We start from the raw sequence: 23,042 nt of genomic DNA, 5'->3' as shown, positions 1-23,042 counted from the left end.
GTTACCTCCACTGCTTCCCCCACAGCTGTGCTCGCAGGGTGTCCCTCTGCTCTCTCAGCTTCTCCACTAGGAGGAGCAACTTGTCATTCTCCCTGGTGTCCCTAAATTTCCTTATGTGTGCCTCTGACCTGTCTTGTGCAAGGCCAGCTCAGTGGCTTTCAGCCTCTCCCATAGCCCTGGCCCTTGCTCTGCTGGCTCTCCCAGTATCCCCTTCTCCCACGGTCTGAGTTCCCAGCTCCCTTCAATTGGTCTCTGTATAAGTCCCCACATCCTTCAGCTGGATGTCTAAGGGACTCTTCCTTCTCTTCCGTTTCTCCTTTCTCTCCTGCTCGGCCCCTTTGGCCTTCTCCACCATCTTGGTGCACCCCCTCTGGGTATCTGGCACCTCCTTCTGTTCCTTTCTATCTCCCTTGCCCTTCTGCTGGCTCGGGTCCCCTTTCTCATCCCCAATCGGGATGCTGCCATTCCCTGGGCTCCTGTTCTGTCTGTGAGGGCACTTCCTCTTCACATGCCCTGATTCCCCACAGGCAAAACAAGCATCCCCCCTTCCTTTTCTCTTCACAGGTCAGGGACTGGGGGTTTCCCTGCTCTCTTTCCCTTTGGGATAGACTTCTCCTCTTTCCAATAGGGGCACGCTCTCTTGAAGGGTCCCCTCTGCCCACAGGCGTAACACTGCCCTGCTTGGCCTTCTGGCCTGACCCTGGGACCTGGCTTCTTGCCCCAGGCTCTCTGGCCCCTGATCACCTCCTGGAGGGTCTTGAGCAAATAACGCTGCTCTTCCATTAGTTGCCTCAGGCATTCCTGCAAGTATCTCTGTGCCTCCCACTGATGCCGCTGGTTTTCCAGGATCTGCCTCACCAGGGCCTGAATCCCTCTTGGTTGCTCTTCAACCCCCTTCATTGGAAGCGGCAACTCTGAAGTACAGCCTGGGAAGGTACACCTGCCTTCTGCCAAAAAGGTCTCTGTACATGGCAGCTCCATAGTTCCTTTACTCCCCCCAAATAACCCTTAAATAGTCTTTCAAACTCCTCTTCTAACAAGGGCAGCTGTCAAACAGTCTCTGAGTCTCTCACTCAGTCCCCTTCCCTCAGGGGCAACCAAATGCCCACATTCTCCACCACATGTGATGTGGTGTGACTCACCACTGCGGCGCCCCATGCTGGCTGTCCCAGGGATCGGCTCTGCTAGCCGGTGCACCCTTGCGTCTCGCCACCGTCACTTCTGATCCAGAGACCCATGTCACTCCCAGGATTGCAGCATCCTCTTCATGACACAGCCCTCCGGCTGTGCCGCACTCTGTGATTTTTAAGACCAGGGTAGATATGTGATGAATGGTCTGGGTGAGTATACTTGGTCCTGCCTCAGCATGGGGGATGGACTCGATGATCCTTTGGGGTCCCTTACAGCCCTGCATTTTTATGATTCTGTGATTTCCTACAAAAGAAGATGTGGGAATCTTGGGCTTCAATCAATATTTTCCAGTAATAACTAGATGGAATAATGCAAATTCACATTTCTTCATCGTTATTTGGAGAGCAAAATTCAAATTGTCATGCAGCTCTTGGTCCCCACACTATGCACCATGGCTCTGTACTTCACTTAGTCAGTTTCACCACAGGCTGTGTTGGAGGAAAGAACAGCTAGAAAGACTCAAGGAGAGAGAAAAATTACCTGGAAAATTGGTCTTTTAGCCATTGTGTGTATTCACTCATCAAAAATACTCAATAGTGGAGATTTTGCCTGAATAAAGAGTGCAGTGTCAGGCTTAACATTCCTGCAAATGCTGCTGCTAACGGAAACTATTTTTTTCCTGAGCCTTTCAACTGTGCTATTCATTTCTTTTTCTATCAGAGAAATAGTCTGTTAAAACAAGTTTCTTAATACCCCACTGTAAGGAGCTACTGTTTAGTGAGAACAGGCCCAAGAGGTCAGTGGGAGCAGTATCATGCTTTATATTACGATTACAAAAGCATCTGGATGGAAAAGAGGATCTATGCATAATGTACCCTTCTGAATAAAATACGCTGAAAATGCATATCAGCCATGATGTTGGTTTAATGTCTTGGTTTGTATATGGGGGAAGCATATTAGGTTAATAAAATTATGTATTCAGCTCCCATTTCTGTCTTTTGCACCATTTTCACTTTCCTTTTGCAGGTGACCTTGAAAATAATCTCTTCTAAAATATTTCTGTAATTGTAAACATGGATCTCTGTTGAGAAGTTTCATTAGTTTGACTGTTTTGCTGTTCCTACAGGGCTTCAGGAATATGTAGAGGCAGTGTCTTTCCAATATTTCATCAAAACACGATCACTAATTAGTGTTAAGGAGATCAACAAACAGCTAATATTTACAATGGAAGACAAAGAAGAAGAAACAAACACGGTAAGAATTGTTTTGTTATTCATGGACCAGGCTGAGCCCTTTTCATTGGGAAAAGGGGCCAGTATATTAGCATACCATTTGATAATTCTGGAGGAACTATTCTAAATTTTGTAATGCATATTGCCTATATGATTATATCCAGCAGGCACTCAGATATCATACTGATAGGGGTAGCATAAGAACCTAAATAGAAGAAGCAAATGAATGTAAGGGGTACAGTAACTTCAACTGATTCAGTCCCATTGCTCAACAATGAGCTAATTACAGGAGCCAACAGCAGAGAGTGATGAGAAGAAGGGTGTTGTCCTCTGTCACAGTTTTATCAACTTGCAATTTTTTCACTATAACCAGCTAGTATTAAAATACGTGTTCTGTGTCCTAGCAAGGTCACGGATATCTGACTTAGAATTAATCTTGAACTTCCCCCGGGCAACAGACTTGCTTTCCTTCCTTTCCTATGCCTAATACAGCATCTTCCATTTCTTGCCCTTCCTCTCTCCCCTGCCCATCCCTAAATAGAACATTTTGTATATGGCCAAAATACAGCCTGGCCATCTTTTTTACGCAGCCTTTGGATGAACATTCTATTTTTAAAATTTATATTCGGATGTAAAGTGGGTCGATGTGTGGAATGCATAAGGTCACTTTAATTGCTGTTCTAATGAGACATTTGCAGTCTTTAAAGAGAAAAATCTCAAATGACACTGAATGAAGATGCATGGAGATGTCCACACTGGATGGTCATACCGGTGGTCATCAGCATCAGTTATTTAAAAACAAAGAAACAGCTGCAATTCCTCCCCAAAATTTTTGAAAAAAGAATAAAGTCTTAAACAAGCTATGATGCGATATTAGCATTGCCTCCAGAAAGTGACTGAACAGGTTTGTTCAGAGACAAAAGTTAGTTGGTCAAAGGAAATGATCATTATTAGACTATAAAAGCTAAACTCTGATGTCTACAGCCAGTTGTGAAACCAGGCTTATAGTATTGTTTTTTTCTTCTGTAACAGGGGTAACAGTGCACACATTTTTCCATGGGCTTGACTTGGTTTAATTTTTGGATGAATGACCAGCTGTTGAGGTCATGAATGAAACTCCAGTAGATACATTCATATCTCTAAGGGCTTCACTACGGGGAGATCAGCACTGCTGCAATCGATGCAGCAGGGGTCAATTTAGTGGGTCTAATAAAGACCCACTAAATCAACCGCAGAGCGCTCTCGGGTCGACCCCCGTACTCCAGCTTCCCGAGAAGATTAAGGTAAGTCGACAGGAGAGCATCTCCCGTCGACGCAGCGCGGTGAAGACACCAGGGTAAGTCGACCTAAGCTACATCGACTCCAGCTATGTTATTCACGTAGCTGGAGTAGCGTAACTTAGGTTGACTTACCCCCTAGTGAAGACAAGCCCTAAGAGTGCTCATAGAAATTAAACAGTGTAACGGGTCACTGCGTATACATAGGACAAGAAAAGGTTTTATGAGATCCTGAAAATTAAGGAGTATTGTTGTGTAACTCCCCAGGAAGAGCTCCATAGCAAAGTAATAGGTATGTATTGTGTTACGAATATACTAGTAAAAACGGTCAGTGCCATTCAGGGGTATCCCTTATGCCACTGCTAGTTGAGCCATTACAGAGAAATTGGAACCACTGTTAGGAGATCCAAAGTACTCTTGTACTGTAATGTCAGCTGGACACAAAGAGATTCAGTGTTGCAGTCAGGTTGTTCAGACCTGAGAAATAAATCCCTTCCCACTGGCACTGTAGGCATGCTACACTCTTCCTCTAGCTACAGGACGAGAAACCTCTGCCACCACCTGAGCCCTTGGCTCCCTCTGTGACTGTAGTGCTTGCCATTATGGATCCTGTTGCCCTTGCCTTCCATCTCCAATGTCTGTTTGTGTGTGTGAGAGAGTTTCAGAATGTCTCTCTGTGTTTCCCCCTCTTTTCAGCTCATCTTTCAAAAGCCACAAAGGAAAAAAGTCTCAGCCATTATGTTACTTTAGTTTCCAGATGAAAGTGTATTTTGCATTTTGCACATACCTTTGCCCACAATTGTTGCTGAAATTTCATGGTGACAGAGATGCTTCAGCAGCCCAAAATGCCAAAAATGTTGGAGAAATTTCCTGGAAAAATGTGTGCCACTTTAACACAACATTACTAAGTCCTAATTGTACTCAGAAGTCTGTGTGTTATGTAAGGTGCAAGTATCTTCATCAATAAATATTCTTTCGCCTGAAAGAAATGCTGTAAATATAATATGAGGTGTCTTTAGATTGCTAGCCTTTTGAGTTGAACACTCAAGCAGGCAGCTGCATAACATTTCCAGGCAGCTGGAATTCAACTCTAGGTATAGTATTAAGCAAATGTCTCTAGAGAAAAGCAAACATCTTGAAGACAGATGTTCGAGGGCTGCCTTTACTGAGCAATTTGAAACCATGATGTCTTAACATTTTAATACATTTCAGAATGGTCAGGCTTCAAATACTACCACTAACTGCAACAAGTGTTTTGTCCCATTTGAACTGTTGACAAGGGCGACTGGGAGTTCTACATGGAGGAGCACAGCACCAGTTCTGCTGCTACAGATAACTGATGGAAGATCATTTTATTAGAAGAAATTGTGTTGTAAATCATGCTTTTTCATAGTTCTCCTCTTATATTCCTTACTACTAAGGATATTTGCAAGGAAACCAGATCTTTATTTGAGTTCATCTGCTCCTGCTGAAGGCAGAACCCTCTGTGACCTACTCATTTTCACAACAAATTGTGATGTCATAAATACAGGATTTATGACTTCGTGTGGAGAAAAAGTAGCAGCAGCAGATGAACTCTTAAGAACAAAAAATCAGTTTTTCATATACCATGGATGTCTTGGGGATATAGAATGTGGGAAGAGATATACAGAAATTATATGATTTAGGAGCAGAATTGTTTCTTGATAAAACAATATTTCAAGTACTCCATGAGGTATTGGTTAATTTTAATCAGATTGTAGAATAATGGATCTGGGGAAAATTCCAGAGAAACACATCCATTTATTCTTGAGTCCTGCTTTTTATGGTAACTATATTTTGAAATACTGGATTGTGTTACAAAATGGTATGATTTATTTTTCCTAACCCTGGCTCTTACATTGACTTCCGCACTAGCATTGAGCAGGTCAGTTAGGGCCAATTTTTTAAATCTGGTGGCCTGAGGTCTGTGCACAAAAATGTAAATACAAATAAACATATATGCAGAGACAAATTTGGTAACTATGTGTACAGATATAGATGGTAGATATAGGGCCTGGATCGCTGTCTTCAGTGTTTAAAAATGTTTGTTAATGCATTTGCCACTGTTTTCTCATCTGTGAAGTGTAGAAGATACATACCACCTGTAAGGTACAAAAGTAAGGGTTAATGAATTTTATAAAGTGCTTTTGAAGCCTAACCTGCTACTATATAGAAATACTATGTAGTTTAATTTTACTGAACGTTTTTTAGTTGTTGTTGGTCTACAGTTATGCCAGTTAAGCCAATGTGTGTTTAAACTGGTGCAAACCACCATTTCTTCACTTTTCAATATTCTATGTTGTGTTTTGTCCTCAGCCCTCCTCCAATCCACATGATAAGCAGCTGTGCACTTGGAGCCTGAAGGTAACACCTGTCGATTACCTGCTGGGTGTGGCTGATCTAACAGGAGAGCTCATGCGGATGTGTATTAACAGTGTTGGAAACGGAGATATAGACACCCCATTTGAACTGAGCCAGTTTTTACGTCAGATTTATGATGGTTTTTCCTATATTGGCAACACTGGACCCTATGAAGTGTCTAAGAAACTATATACCTTGAAGCAGAGTCTGGCCAAAGTAGAGAACGCCTGCTATACATTAAAAGTGAGGGGTTCTGAAATCCCAAAGCACATGTTGGCTGATGTATTCTCCACCAAAGCAGAAATGATTGACCGAGAAGAGGGTCTTTCCTAAAACAGTGAGACAATCATGGCCTTGAAGGGCCCTGGGCTGTACAGTTGGAAGCTTGTTAATATTTTGGGTTTGTTTTCAGTAGACCCTCATCATGACTTTTATGTAGTGATGTTTTTAGTTTTACTTAGCAGAGCAAGATTATTTGCAAAGGTAACTTGTAACCAAAAAAACCCCTTAACATAATGTGTAAGTGCTCACAGAGGAGAGATTCAAATATTTGTTCAATCTCCTGCTTTCCTCTACTCTATGTGCTGTCATAATGGCTAAATGTCAGTGCTACACTCAGTGCTGGTGTCTTTCAGTGAAGTGGACTCACTTCAAACTGCCTGGGCCACTGCATCAGTTTTCAGTGATCACATGATGCTCAGAGCAGGTTGTGAATAATTAAATTTTGTGATTCTGATTTACCCACAATTTCTCTTGGGCCCCACACCTTAATGTAGCCTGTGTCTGTGTACCCCCCGGGTCAGAATAGGGGGTGGCCAAAGGCCTGGAGAAGCAGTAGCCTCATGGTTTAATCAGAGCAAAACAAACCCAGCTTCCCAGCATCTAAACCTACCCTGGTCTTTGATGCATTAGATTGGGATCAGAATGTTTTTATAGGCCCATTTGAGCATACTTCTCTGATGCTGGATCTCCACATTATTTAATTTGTATCTGCTTAATTCAAATGTTTATCTCACTGGAGCTGAAACTGAAGCAGAGCCAAAGGTGCTATGTAACCTGTAGTTTGGTCTGACTACTATTTTTGAACGTGAAACTGAAACTAACAGTTTTCTGCTCATTGATAAAACTCATAATACCTGGTTAATATTACTGTATACTGGCCATTTCAGGGCTCACAGCTTTATTTTAGCTCTGCCTTGTTGCCTTACTGTTTTGGCATCATTTGGAAAATCCTTTAAAAAATTGAATTTATTGTTTTAAATTTAAAGAATAAAAGCTTTAACTGATGCAGAATCTTAGTTTGCTGAATAGACCCGTTCCTGGACAAGTGCAGAAACGTAGCCAAACAAGTTTATCATGGATTCAGCAGTAGGACAGACTTGTTGCTCGATGCTGGTTGCATGCTTGTCACCTAAGAGGATACAGGGTTAAGACAGTGGGTAGAATTCTGCCCTCCACTATATTTGTGGAACCCCAAGGGACTCCAGTGGAGTTGAACTGGTGTTAGCTAAGAAAGAATTTGGTTCAGTGTGTTTAACTGAGATGTGACTTATTCCTTTGAAATGTGCTGCCTTGTGTGTTTTAATACTATTATGAAATAGAAATTGCAATAAAAATAAGGCAGATGGGCAAATTCCCTGCATTTATTTGGCATTCTTGAGCTCATTGGCAGATAATCTGAATTCTCACTTGTGTCCAAAGTTGTGAAAGCCCCTTGAAACTGTATATTATGCTGGGGGGAAACAACAGATAAAATAATACGCTCTTTAAAAAAAAAAAAAAAAAAAAAAAAAAAAAAAGCTACTCCAGGAAATAGGCCCCTTAAGCACAAATGAAAATACTGCATGTTTTTTATTTCCACTTCCATATGATGTAGTACTGCCAATATTTTTCCCGTTAGCATGGTATGTCCTAGTTAACTGGGGTCATCTGATATATGACCAGAACAGCAGTTACTTACAGTGTTTATCACAGCTTTTCCCATTGTTTCCATGTAAAGAAATATTTGGTGAGTTGAAAAAGGAGTGTTTTTCCAATTGTTTAATACCTTTTAAAGTGCTTTTTTTTTTTTTAAACAATAAAATCATTAAAAAGCTATTGTGAAAGAATGGTAGTTTGTTTACCTATCAGTCTTATTTGAGAATACTTGACTAGTAATAGTCGAGTGCATTCCATTCTTACAGTTCAGGACTCTATTCAAAGGTCTGACTCATTTCCCCATACTGTACTTGTACCTCATGATTGGCATTCACCAATACATGATCTCATCATTGTTTCTCCCCCCATTAATTTTATCCTATTAATTAAAAAATAATAATGCAGCTATGACTGCTCATGGGCCTTCCACGTGCATAATCAAATGTAGAGCTCTTAAAGAAGTTGACACTCTGATGGCAAGACAAGTTTATTCCTGGGATGAATAGAGAACAGTACCAAGTGGCTGTGCCTGTTGTACCTACAGCCTGATTTTTCAGGTGTGCTGAGCACCTAGAGCTTCAGTTGAAGCTGGGGAGAGTATGGTACTCTGCATTTTGGGAAGAGGGGACTTACATCTCTCAGAAAACTTGCAGTAAGATGTACTTGTCCGAAGCAAAACCATGAAGAGATAACTGCTAGAGGCACCATGAGATATTAAACAGAAGTCTCTTCTGTCTGTTCTGGCAGCTATCAGGTAGGAGTTAAAAATTCCATGGCTCTTTTTAAACACACAATGAAATGAACCCGGCTGCCCTGGCAGTGTTTCCCTCGTTCAGGAAAACAGATTCTAAAGCCCAACCTGCTGCATTTGCCATTGATGAGCACATAATGGCTACCGTATTTCACAAAACAGCCACTGCACTAGAACTGTCTCTCATTGCTTTTAAAGCACTTTGGAAACCTTTGAATACGAAAGGAGCAATTCTTCTCTTTTCACAGTCTCTTAAGAACAGTTACACATTCTGCCTAATATATATTGGGTTTAACAATTTTGAGATTGGAATAAACTTTCGACATGGCTACAGAAGATATTTAATTTTTGTAAATGATGTCAAGCATGATTTTTAAGCCTCTTAGGGACCCTCTTGTCCAGCAAATCAAATCTATGAGTAATCATTAGTAGGAACAAAGTGTGTGTGGTATATTAAAGCACCATGAGAGATGGGAAATAGCTAATGGCTTGCAAACCTCTTGCTCAAGGAAATATTTCCCCCCAAAAAACAATTAGACTGTAGTTGTTTGAAAGGTGACATTTATCAACAAAACAAGCTGCTAAACAAGCAATGGCAGTTTTCCCATTTTTTATCCTATTACTCTGTGGAGCCACTGATATGCTTCGTATTGAGCCAGAACAAGGTGACGTCATAGATGTTTCATGAAGGCTGCCTTGGGTGCTAAAATCATCTGCCTTTTTAAAATCCTCATTTGCAATGGGGAAAAGAAACCCATCATATTTTAGCTTTCCTTAACTGCCAGTGAAGTTATGCAAGAGAACAGCTCCCTGTTGACAGAACATGTAATATTATTTCGACTTACTGTCTTGGTTATTTCGGTTTTGCACAAGGTTTACCATAATCACACACATACATTTTAAACTTGGTATCTATACAGTCCCCAAAATGTATATAGTGCCATATAGAATATAGAGCAGACGTGGCCTTTGCCCCAAGCAGTTCACAACCTAAGATTAGACCAAACAGAGCAAGGAAGATGGTAAGTAGAAGGGAGGAGACGGAGAGGAAGGGAAGATGAGGTTTATATCAAAAGAAAGTGGTTGCTTGGTTTAGTGCTTGCCTGATTCTGAAAAGAAGTTTTAAAGTTTTTCAACATTTAAATAATTATAGTAATTGTTCTGTTGTTGGGATGGAGAAGAGAGTCACAAAAGGGGAGAATGAGAAGGTGTTTGTGTGAAGAAAGTGAAGTGGAGTGTAAAGGGAGATGAAGGCAGGAGGACTGTGGGGGAGGGTAGCCAAGGATGAAGATATCAGGGTGAGGTGCAAAATAAGCTAGATGCATCTGGTGATGTGAGGTGAGACCATGGGAGGGTTGTGCGGGTCAGGAGTGACTTGCAGAAAGTTAGACAAATCATTTGAAACCAGATTTAGTTAAGAAACAGATTTTTAAGGGAATCAATTGAAAAAAAAGTTCTGCAAAAAAGGAAAAGGGTGATGTCAAGGCTGAATCCCCACTCTTGTCACTCCAAGTGCAGAAGGTGGGGGCCCGCAAGGATTTTAAAAATTAATACTTGCCACTCCAGTAGGGTGACCAGATGTCCCGATTTTATAGGGACAGTCCCGATTTTTTTTTTTTTTTTTAATATATAGGCTCCTATTACCCACCACCCCCTGTCCTGATTTTTCACATTTGCTGTCTGGTCACCCTACACTCCAGGCTTGTATTAAACTCCCAAGGTTACAGCTTCTCTCTGACCTTGGCTTGGTAAATGCTGTCACCATCCTAATGCAAAAAACCCTCCTTTGAATCCAGGAAGGAGCACTTGAGAATTCCTCCCTGTGGGGTACCCTCAAGCCCTTTCACCCCCACTCCGGGGAAGAGCTGAGAGAAAAAACAAAGGAGATGAGCTGTGGCTATCAGCTAATCAAGCAACATGCACAAACCTCAGGACACCAAAAATCCAATCCTATTCTTAAAAAAAAGTAAATTTTATTAAAACAAAAAGAAAGAAAATACAACTGGAACTTAGGCATTTGCTAGATTTTAAAAGAGCAATTCCAAAAATTAAGCACCCAAACTAGCTTTCTTAGTGGTTCAGCGTAAAGGTTACACGCAAACAAAAGTATCAGGGGTTAGCACAGAGGAGATCCACAAGCCAAAATAAGAAATAAACCTGATAGCGTCTAACTAAACATTCTATATCCAAATTATTCCTTCTAGGTATGGAAAATACTTTTTCATACCTGGTTCAAACCTTACACAGCATTTCTGCTTGTAGCATTGCTGCTCCGTGTCACTGCAACCCAGAGAACAACAGAAAAAGGGAAATTTCTTTTACCATTTTAAAAAGTTCTAGCCTTCCCATTGGCTCTTTTGGTCAGGTGCCTACTTTTTTTCTTTACCTGGGGGACTTTTTAACCCTTTACAGATAAAGCAAGTAAAGAACAGCTACCAAGAGGGATTTTACAGCTAACTGGCTGGCTGGGTGTCCATCAAAGGGAGCTCCCCCTCCCCTTTATTTATCACAGGTGATTTCCCCCTCCCCCCATCCTTATGCCTAAAGTTAGGCTTCTAAATGAAGAGAGCCTGGTTTCACAAGGTGCTGACGTCCTACTGGAGTCAATATGAATTGCACATATGGAGCAGCAGCGCTTGCAAGATTACACCTCTGCCAAAAATTAACAAAACTTACTTTTCTGTTTTTATTTACACACACAGCCAGGGTCAGGAAAATGATCCCAATTCACAATTTTTAGTAAGTACAAAGAGAACATTTTACATCCACCTGTATTTTGGCAGCCACAATCTTTGTTGTGAATCACAAGCCTTTGCAAGCTTGTTACATACCAAAATTAATATGGTTACCGCTTCTGCTGTTTCTCTCTTGTTTCCCCCTTTTCATTTGGCTCCCTCATTCTTTTTCTGACTCTTCCTGTTTCTTAACTTGTTTGTTTCTCAGGCTCTGGCCAGCAGGTGGGAAGGAGCTGCACCATCCTCCTGAGCCATTGGCTACGATGGTCCCATGAGTTAGTCATTTCCATCTTAGCTGACACCCTTGGTGAAACAGCTCAGTGCAGGAGCATGTCTATTCCAGCTGCCAGAAGCAGAGATCTGTTGGGCTCTGAATGCAGGTTGGTTTTGCTCATGACTCCATTTTGAGAAACGCTGCTGAAACTGGTGGGTCTGGGTGGGCTTCTATTTAGTTCAATGTGCCTGTCTGCATACTCCTATTACAACCATTGTACCATGTGACAGTGGGTGTCTGGATGGGTTGATAGGGCTCACGGTTGCTTCTGCAGACAAGCAGCCCTTGGTTATTTTTAGGTTTGTAAGCTTCACAAGCCAAAGTAAAGTTTGGGAAGCAGGGACCATGTTTCTAGTTTAGGAGAGAGTCATTCAGGATCACCATTTTCCACAAGTTTACTTTCTTTTTACTCAACTTAACAAAACTTTTAAAGGGCTGTTTATGGAACCTAGCAGAGGAGTGTTTGCCTACAACTTCTGGAGCCAGTCAATGCCTCCCTGAGTACTGGCCAGTACTGATGTCATGTGTCTTCTCCCAGCTCCTCCCATAGGCTTGCAGGCTGACACTTTGGTACTATTGTGCCTTGCCTCTGCTGTCTGCAATCTGAACTCTGAGCCCCTGCTATTAGATTTCGATTTCTAAAACCAGCTTCTAATATATTTTTACTGTAATTACCTTCAAGGGTTTCCCCTTTATAATCACACTCGCCCCTCATTATTTAAATAAAGGGGTTTCTGTCATGTAGGGTCTGCCCTTCATTGCCAAACAAGATCAGACAGCTCAACAAGCCCAATGTCCTATGTTGCCCCCCTTGGCCTTGCTTAGCTTAGGACATAGGCACCAACTCCGTGAGTGCTCAAGGGCTCAAGCACCCACCGGAAAAAAAAAGTGGGTGCTCAGCACCCACCAGCCACAGCTGTTTGGCAGCTCAGCCGATCAGCTGTTTGGTGACTTGGGGAGGCACTTGAGGGAGGGCAGAGAGCAGTGAGCGACGGGCGGGGTAGGAGCCTTGGGGGAGGGGGCAGAGCAGGGTTGGAAAGAGGTAGAGTGAGGGTAGGGCTCGGGGTAGGGGCGGAGCGGGGGCAGAGTTTGGGTGGAGCACCCTCAGGGGAAAATAAAAGGCAGCGCTTATGGTATCTGGTTGGACCACGCTCCCATTTGTTCACTTGTTCCACAGCTCTTCGCTTTTCTTGCCACTCTTCCCTGTAGGCATGATACTCCCTCCTAGTGCACAAGGCCACTACCTTTTCCATGTAATCCTTCCTCTAGACCCACTTCTACCAGGATGCCAGAGGACATTGCCAACAGAAATCCAGCTGGGGATAGTTGATAATTTTTAAAACCAAACTAAACACCTTTGATTGTATGTTGTATCTCATTCAATATTTGTTGATTCAATATTTTAATTATTGACTTAGATAATGGAATGGTGAATACACCTATAAAATTTGTGGATGACTCCAAGCTGGGAGGGGTTTCTAGCACTTTGGAGGACAGGATTAGAAATCAATGTGATCTTGAGAAATTGGAGAATTGGTCTGAAATCAATAAGATGAAATTCAATAAAGACAACTGCAAAGTACTATGCTCAGGAAAGAAAAATCAAAACACAACTACAAAATGGGGAATAACTGGCTAGGGAGGTAGTATTGCAGAAAAGAGTCTGGGGGTTATAATGGGTCACAAATTGAACATGAGCCAACAATGTGATGCAGTTGTGAGAAAGGCAAATATCATTCTGGGGTGTATTAACAGGAGTGCTGTATGTAAGAACTGAGAGGTAATTGTCCCAATTACTCAGCGCTGGTGGGGCCTCCGCTGACGCATTGTATCCCGTTTTGAGCACAACACTTTAAGAAAAATGTGAACACATTGGAGAGAGTCCAGAGGAGAGTAACAAAAATGATAAAAGGTTTAGAAAACATGACCTATAAGGAAAGGTTGAAAGAACTAGGCATGTTTAGAGAAGGATGAAGCGGGACATAACACCCTTCAAATATGTCAAAAGTTGTTATAAAGAGGATGGTGATCAATTGTTCTCCATGTCCATCAAGGACAGGACAAGAAGTAATTGGCTTAATTTGCAGCAAAGGAGATTTAGGTTAAATATTAGGAAAAGTTTTCTAATTCATAGAGATAGTTAGGCACTGGAATAGGTTACATAGGGAGGTTGGGGAGGTCATCGGTCTATCACTGAAGGTTTTTAAGAACAGGTTAGGTGTAGGTATACTTAGGCTATGTCTACACTACGCACTTTACAGCAGCACAGCTGGGCCACTAAAGCCATGCCGCTGTAAGGTCTGTAGTGTAGCCGCTCTTTGTCACCCAGACAGAGCTCTCCTGCTGACAAAATAAAACCACCCCCAATGAGGGGCGGTAGCTTTGTTGTGGGGAGAGAATTTCCTGTCAAGAAAGCGCTGTCCACGCTAGCGCTTTTCGTCGGTAAAACTTGTGTTGGTCAGGGTGTGTTTTTTCACACCCCTTACCAACAAAAGTTTTATCGACGAAAGTACAGTGTAGACATAGCCTCAATCCTGCCTCAGCATGGGGGATGGATTAGATAGCCTCTTGAGGGCCTCCCAGCTCTACATTCTATGATTCTGAAAATTGGACTAACTGTGGTGTTAGCTCAAAGGTACTGGACATCAGTTTACTAATTGTGCTGGGAATGCAAAGAGCAGGATGACCTTTCACTTCTATTATTCTGTTTTTATAATGATCTGCATTACAGCAGTGCCTTTAAGCCCCAACCAATGTGCTAGGTGCTCTACAGACACATAGGGAGAGACAATTCTTGCTCCAAAGAGTTTGCAGTCTAAATATACAAGACAGACAAAATAGAAGGGGAAAGAGAGGCATAGAGATAGATGAAGTGACTTGTCCAAGGTCTCACAGCAGGCCAATGGCAGAGCCAGGTCTCCCAACGGTAGACCACACTGCCCCTAATCTTGAAATACTTTGTACACACACGCCATCAGTATGTACACAGGAACCAGCTAAGATCCCTTTGTCGATATATCAAAATAGTAAATAGTATTTGTATGCACCTTTACCTAAAATATTAACAAGCAAAATTCAAAAGACAAGTATAATACTGTTCATTTAAAGTATTTACAGAGAAATTCAAACCAGCTTTAAAAAGTGATGCTTGTATCCACTTTTTTTTGCGCTACATATTTTCCCAGCCTGTCTTCCCTGTTTTAATCTGTGTCTGTATTTGTGCTGAAATGGATACACAGCGAAAATAATCAGAGAGATACATCATCTGCACACTTTAACAGAACCCATATGAAACCTCTCCTGTGAGTTCCCCAACAGCAGAACACATTCTACTCATAACATGTAGCATGAGCAATCAGACAGGTCAATGCTACCATCTTGTGGTGTGAAATATTTTCTCTCCCCCCCCCCCCCATGCTTTCTCTTCCTTAAGGATTCCAATTTTGCTTCTGCCCCTTGTGGCTATAACTTTATACACTTGTTGTCTATTATGTTTCTCTATATATGTGTAGCAAAAGATGAGCTTGAATGTGAGGTGAAAGAATGATTATTTTAGGAACTGGGACTCCGGCATCTCATATATAATAAATGTTGCTTAATGGGTGTGGAGTTTAATAAAGGAATTGCTAAGTAAGCTAGACCCCATTTATTGCTGTTTATATCTATGACAATAGTTCCTCGATCCCCAAACTGGGGATGAAGGCTCAATTGTGCTCAGCATGGTACTCACACAGGGTAAGAATTTTCAAAAGTGCCAGAGTTACTTAGGAGAACAAGCCACTGAGGAGCACAAGTCTCTGTCCCTGATAACTTTCAATTTATATTTACAACAACATAACAGATGCTATTTAATTACCTTAAAAAATGTGGGGTACAATTTGCGTGAAAGACATACAAAATTTGCATTGTATTGGAAGGGAGCTCTTTTTTAGTTGTGCTAGGAGAGCTACTACTGTGGCTGTAGCATTAAAGAAGGGGGGGAGGGAGTAAAGGAGAATGTTGATGATAAATTAGCTAAAAATGTTTAAATCCAATCTAACAAATCCTGTACTCTAGACTACAGGTATTGGTCAAAAAAGCTGCAGAACATCTGGCAGTAAGCATTTACAAGTGAGTGTTGTTTTAGCTGTTGATGCTCTATACCATTGTGTTCAGGCCATTTTTGGTAAAACAAGGTGGTACAGCTCTGTGAATTATGTACAGAGAAAATATTTTACATGTTGTTCTGCTACCTGCTGTCCAATAAAAGACAATGTCCACGAAGAGCTTAATTTTTAGGACTTGACCCTGAAAACACTTAAGTGAGCAGTCTTTGCTTGCATGACGCCATTTGAAGTCACTGCTTTCATACATAAGGATTACACATACTAATAAGTGTTTGCAGAATTGAGCCCTACATTATCTTAATTTACATGATGAGCATGTTACCTGTACAAGAAAAGTTTATGAGCCTTTTTGGATGTTGAGCTTTAGGTATAAAATCAAAGGCCTTTGTGTATCTGTGTTTAAATCAAACAAGTGGGGGAAAACCTCAGAGATACTACAGTGATGGGTGCTACAGGCAATCCTAAGATTGAACCTATATGTAACTTACAAATCACAAGACTTCACATCTACATATAAAATAGGTTGGTAAAACATATAGTCTCACTCCCTTAGTGAAATATGATAATGAATTATTTAAGCACAGACAACTCTACCCTTCCAGGCAAACATTCAGCTTCAGGATTCTTACAATTGTTTTTAGGGGTCTCACTACGTCATGATCAAACTGTTATGCTCCCCCCCCCCAGTGTTCTGTAGCCTGAGGAGACTCCGATCAGAATGCTTCAGTCTCCTTCCGTCACTTGGGATCACTTATTCATAGCAAAGGCATGTATTTTAAACTAAGCCATTGCTTTTCTACCTTCACAGGCAGTGGAAAATGGGTTGGGTTTGTGCGGTTATGCAGCTGTTGTGGTCTCTCTAAAATGAAAGTCAGAACAGGGAGGTATTGCATTGATGGGTGTCAATTCCTCTGCTCAGCACCTGCTTCCGTTCTTCTCCTCACAGTTCTGCTTCCACTTTCTTCCTGCCTCCTGCACCCCATATATCCTCTAGCCTCTCTCGGTAGCAGGGCATCCTTAACATGCAAGCAGCCAGGGGCCACACACACATTTTTCAAAAAAGTATTTTAGTTCATCTTTAAAGGAGGTAAGAAATTATTCTACCTTAGATAATGTAACCCAGAGTTATTATCTGGATAACCCCAGTGGAAGAACACTTATACCAGTCACTGATGAGGTTAAATACACATTGAAAGTGCTGGAAATATCACTGGGAAGATGTATTTCTTTGTAGAGGTGGTCAAAAAGTTGCTTATGAGGCACATCCCTAAATAAGATGTATTAAAGTACTGGAACGTCATTTAAGCCATTGTCCTATGGGCACAACCCTGCAAAGGCTCAGTGGCCCCTGCAAGCTGAGCTCCATGGGAGCTGAAGCTGTTCAGTACCACACAGCACCAGGACCTCAGTCACAGCTAATCCATCCAAGTAGTTATACTGTGTTCATCACTGTCAGATCTGAGCCCCTTTTAGCCTCCTGTAGCTTCAATGGGGCCAGACACCGCTCTGTAATACAAAATGCTTTTTGGATTATTGTTGCAGAACGAGATGCTGGCCTTATTGGAGACCAGGTACAGTTACATTGCCTTGGGGAGAGATCAGTTTTGAGAGATGTTTTCCAGACTGTTTCTGCCTCAAAACAACTTAACAAAGACTGGGATTTTCTCTGGGGCCAGCGGAAGTTTTACATCCAACTCCCATTGTATTTAAACATGAAGTGGGGTGCTCAAGCTCATATAAGTCTTTTTGAAAACCCCTGCCAAAGTTCCAGGTGGTATCTCCAACACACTAATAAAGCTGAAAGCAATAGTCCTCCAATGACACAAACTCTTATTAGAGTCATTAGGAGTTTGCTTGAGTACAGACTTGCAGGGATTGGCTCTGAGTTTTGTAGTTCTTATGTGCAACAGGAAAGCAGTGAGTGGGGTTCTATGAATTGTAGACAAGCACATGTAAGTATCTAACATACTGATGTTCAGCTAGTAATAAGGAAAGTTGTAAGACTCCTGAAGAGTAACAGAAAAATGAGGTGATAAAAACTACACACGTAACCCTTTCTGCTAAGACAGCTTTTTAGGGGATGCCTGCAGTGCACACTAAGTCTGGGTCTGGAGTACCCGTGGAGTTGGAGCTTATGCCTGGCTTCCATGGAGAGATGCCTTCCTACAGAAGCGATGCATGGGGGGGGTCACACACACCCCCAGATTTGCTGCTTGGTTTGTACAGAGCATGCTATGAACAAAGCATGCTCAATAAAACTGCTGAAGCTGGCTGCTCTCACTCTGACGCCCCACTATCGGCAGGCATGGGTCGTCTCTACCTTCCTACCACCTTGTGTCATCTCTAGCCTTGATGCTGTCTCTGTGCCATCTCTTGATGCAATACTGTCTCCATATCATCTCTCATCATAATGTTCCCTATAAGCCATTTATCACTGCACTGTTGTCTCTGTCTGTGATGCTGAGTCTGGGTCCTCAGTTCTCCTAACCCACCAACAGACATTTCAGTTCTATAGGTGCTGTGTAGGGGCATGTTGCCACTGCCTCTGTGATATCTATTGTCACTCAGGGCAAAGAAAGTACAGTTCTATTGTATTTTTGTCACACAATAAGGATTATAACATTTCATTACCCGTACCCACAAAATTTAAATGAATCTTAACCAAAATGACCACGTTGTTCACTCTGGGATGATGGGAACAATATGCACATAAGGTCTGGCCCATTCCACCTCTTCCTCCAGTTCACCATTAGATGGCAGCAGAGAGCTCCTTCCCCAGAGCTCCAGAATTGCCACAGGCAAGGCGTAATTTTCTATCCTGTGGTGCCCAAAACTGGAAGATAAATATCACTATGGAAATTCAATACAAAGTAAGCTTTTCAACCGAAATGACTAGGTTTGCTAGCATTGAAAGGAACACAGAGGTCACATATCAGTAAAACAATATCCTATAAAATCCTTCTTCATACTTCCCTGAGCCTCTTCCATGAAAACAATTAGTGGATACTCTAGATTCGAATGCTATGACTCACTCCCGCAATTCAGTCAAGTTTTATGATCATGCAATTGCTTGATTTAGTGACAGGAAATAGGCAATTGTGAGAATTTCCTGCCTTTTCTTTTTTGCCTCTTTGTAATTTTTCTGTACATTATACCACAGGCACATATGATTGCAGCAGGGACTTCCAGACGCTATTGGGGGAGCTCACTCTTCACGCAGCCTTTATTCAAAAAACCTTTGTCCAACAGCAAATGTATTTCAAAATATTTGTCAGTGCTCTGTAGTCCAGCTGTTGGCACAATACCATTTTTTATTAAAATTATTAAACAATCAATCTGTAACCACCTAGAGAATAATAAGCTTATAAGGAATAGTCAGCATACAATTGTCAAGAACAAATCATGCCAAACCAACATAATTTCCTTCTTTGACAGAGTTATTGGCCTAGTGGATGGGGTGAGGGGGAAGCAGTAGATGTGATCTAGCTCGATTTTAGTAAAGCTTTTGACACAGTCTCACATGACATTCTCATAAGCAAACTAGGGAAATGTGGTCTAGATTAAATTACTATACTTAAAGAGTAGTTATCAATGATTTCCTGTCAAACTGGGAGGGTGTATCTAGTAGGGATCTGCAGGGGTCTGTCCTGGGTCTAGTACTATTCAATATTTTCATTAATGACTTGGATAATGGAATAGAGGTTATGCTTATAAAATTTGTGGCTGACACCAAACTGGAAGGAGTTGCAAGCACTTTGGAGCACAGGATTCGAATTCAAAAGAACCGTGACAAATTGGAGAATTGGTCTGAAATCAACAAGAAGACATTCAATAAGGACAAGTGCAAAATACCTCACTCGGGAAGGAAAAATCAAACGCACAACTACAAAATGGGGAATAACCAGCTATGTGGTATTACTGCTGAAAAGGATCTAGGGGTTATAGTGATCACAAACTGAATATGAGTCAACAATGTGATGCAGTTGTAAAAAAGGCTAATATGATTCTAGGCTGTATTAACAGGAGTGTCACATGTACCATGTGGGAGGTAATTGTCCCACTTTGCTTGGCACTGGTGAGGTCTCAGCTGGAGTACTGTGGCCAGTTGTGGGTGCACCACTTAAGGAAAGATGTGGACAAATTGGAGAGAGTCCAAAGGAGAGCAACAAAAATTATAAATGGTTTAGAAAACCTGACCTATGAGGAAAGATTTAAAAAAATGGTCATATTTAGTTTTGAGAAAAGAAGACGGGGGAGGGGGCAGGCAGGGGAGGCTGGTAACAGTCTTCAAATATGTTAAGGGCTGTTATAAAGATGAAGGTGATCAATTGATCCCCATGTCCCCTGAAGGTAGGGCAAGAATTAATTAGCTTAATCTGCAGGAAGGGAGATTTAGGGGAGATATTTGGAAAATCTTTCTAACTATAATGGTAGTTAAGCTGTGGAATAGGGAGGTTCTGGAATCCCCATCACTGGAGGTTTTTAAGAACAGGTTGGGCAAACCCCTCTCAGGGATGTTCTAAGTTTACTTGGTCTTTCCTCAGTGCAGGGTGCTGGTCTGGATGACCTTCAGTGTACCTTCCAGCTCTACATTTCTCTGATTCATAATTTTCTTAATAATAGTTGCATTGCAGGTTGGCCTCAGGGAAGTAATATTTCCACATAGATATCTTGAATCTATTGATTTTTTGCATAGACAACCTGTGCCTGCTGACAGTGTGGGGGGGCACAACCCCAGAAAAGCTCGAATCACACTCCCACATCCTCCAGGCAGTCCTCCCCATTCTGGGAAATGGGCCCTCACTTCCAGGAAAGCAGCAGCCCCTCCCTGCAGCTCCCAGCTGTTCCTCTCCCTCTTCCAGTAGAATTAAAGCAGCAGCACCTCTGAGCAGCTCTCAGCTGTTCCTCTGCTCCTGCCTCTGCCTCTCCCAGTTCCTGCCCTGCACAGCTGGATGGCTCAGCTGCTGTGCAGGGAGGTGGCCTGGTCGCACCGTGTGACCCCACATGCCCTCCCTGCCCTCATAAGTTGCCTCTGCTTTTTTGCATATTTGTAAATCTCCATTAAAGGCAATGACACCCCCCCACTAAAACAATTTAAAAATTGTTAATATTCACCACAATATTACACGTTAACTCCATCTAACTTTACAAACCACCTGCAAGATTTTAATAGTAAATATTTTGCTGAATGGTAAATCTATAATTATTAAGGGGCTGTAATGTTTTATGTAGCTTTCTCTAACTTCCCCAGTATACTGCTAATAAAATAAACACTTAAGTCTTGAAACAATGCAAGATTCCAGTGACACTGGAAAACTGAGAAGTTTTTTGGTGGTGTATGTGCCGGGGTGTTCATCTGTTCCAGCAGAAAAATCTCAAAAAAATTGGCAACTAATCATGTTCTAAAAAGGAATTTAAAAAATGTAAATTAGAAATTCTGTATGTACATACTTTGTCATTTGGACTGCAGCTTCCCTATTTGTTCTGCTAACAACTGCACAACACGGTCAATTTGCAGGGATGTTCCTTTCTCCTTACACTGACTCCTGGCCAACTGATTCTCTTCTGTTGTCACTACAAAAGGCAGACAAGTTTGAAGTGTATTAGGAGTAGAGATGAATGAATAATTTATTTTTTGATTTGGTAGCGGTTCAGAAAAAGATTGAAGCAAATCTGAATATTTCTGAATTTTCAGTGCATCGATAAAGTCTGTTTCAGGTCTGCTCTAGAGTGGGGATTCAAATCTAGGGCTCCCCTGTCCACATGAGTGTCCTAACTGCTGGGCTAAAGATTATAAAATTGAGAGGGAAGCATCCACACTGGGTCACCACTACCGCTTCCTCTTCTGGCTGGTTTGTGAACGGCTGGAACTATTTGTGTCAAGTTCGCTAATAGTTTTGGATTGACCCAAACTGTTTTTCATCATATAAACTACTTGTCCAAAAAAATTTGCCCAACTCTAACCAGGAGTGAACTGGAACAGTAAGCCTATATCTAAAGTAACCTGCTCATCCATGGGATCTTCCAGGTCTGATGGGAGACCTAGAGTTCTACTGATCATTAATGGGAAATCCCACCCTGTTTCACAGGAAAGGTGGAGGAGATGGCTTCTCCTGACAAGCAGCAGTTGCCCCTTCATAAGATTATGTGGAGGGAGAAATTGAAGGTTTTGGTGCAAGTCACCGTGTTGCTCAGCTATCCCCTTTTGCCTTCTCTCTGCCTCTTCCCTATTCCCATACATTTGGGTTTTTTTTTCTAACCTCTTCTCCATTTTCCTTTCTCTCTCTCCCTTTCCTCTCATGACTCACCTCTTTTCTTTCATTTCCCACCTTTCCTCTTTTGACTTTGTCCTTCCATTGCTCTTCCTTCATCCTTTCCTGTCTCACCATATACTCCCTCTTCTCTTGCTTTTCTTCTCCCTTTTGTATGCAGGTACATTTTCACAAGGGCTGAGGCATGGCTTCCCTGTTCATAGGTGCAGTTTGTACCAGCACATTTGGTGCCGTCTTTTGGCAATGGCAAAATTAACCGGGGGCACAAATCTGAGAATTTGCCCACTATTCAATACAATGTAATCAGGGTGCAAACTGCACTTGAAAAAGGGAGGCTGCCCTTCTGAAATGTACTCTGTAATATCTTTTCTCCACCCCACAATCCTCAGACTCCATGCTACAGACCTGAGAATCCGAAACCATTTTGTTCTTCTTTCATAAGCCAACTAGATATCTTTGTTCTTGTTCCTTTTAAAGACATATATATAAAGGAATGAGGAAATAAGAGTGTAAAGGGGGAAGCAATACTTTCATTTTTTAGAAGTTGACAGCACACTTCTCGACAGTTCTAATGGCCTTCATTTGATTTAGAAGACTATTTTGCAGAGGCCAGCTTTAATATTTTGAATGGTGCCATCCCATGTTTAACGTTTTAAGCAGCACATAGTTGAGAAATGTGGCCCTGTCAAGACCCATACATTCCTTCTCGCTGGGATCCTTCTGTTTTCTGTGATAGCATCCAGAGAAAAATCCATGTGATAATTAAATTATAATAAACCTGATAACATTGCTATGCCTGGACATCAGATTGTATACTGAATATGTTGGCATGCTTGTATGTTTCAAAGGCACGTGCAAAGTCTGGGTTTAGCCTATTTTAGAGGCTGAGGGCAAAATCCTAACCCCATTGAACTCAATGAGAGTTCTGCCATTAGCTTCAGTGAGGTCAGGATTCCGTCCTGAAA

At 41.8% G+C, this 23,042-nt stretch overlaps 1 protein-coding gene across 1 annotated transcript in view; it reads left to right on the top strand.

Annotated features, from left to right (window-relative positions):
- TSNAX (translin associated factor X) overlaps positions 1-7,801 on the top strand; it is a 42,392-nt gene extending 34,591 nt beyond the window's left edge. Inside the window, exons 5-6 of the mRNA XM_026649682.2 lie at positions 2,258-2,385; positions 5,978-7,801. Of these exons, the coding sequence (XP_026505467.1) occupies positions 2,258-2,385; positions 5,978-6,355 (506 nt within the window). The 3' untranslated portion in view covers positions 6,356-7,801. The remainder of the gene's footprint in view (positions 1-2,257; positions 2,386-5,977) is intronic.
- The last annotated feature ends 15,241 nt before the right edge of the window (positions 7,802-23,042 follow it).

This window comes from Terrapene carolina, unplaced genomic scaffold (assembly GCF_002925995.2).
Source record: "Terrapene carolina triunguis isolate 2854851 unplaced genomic scaffold, T_m_triunguis-2.0 Scaffold85, whole genome shotgun sequence".
Classification (NCBI taxonomy): Eukaryota; Metazoa; Chordata; order Testudines; family Emydidae; genus Terrapene; species Terrapene triunguis.
The sequence above is the reverse complement of the archived record's forward strand: the minus strand, read 5'-3'. Positions and strand labels throughout refer to the sequence as shown.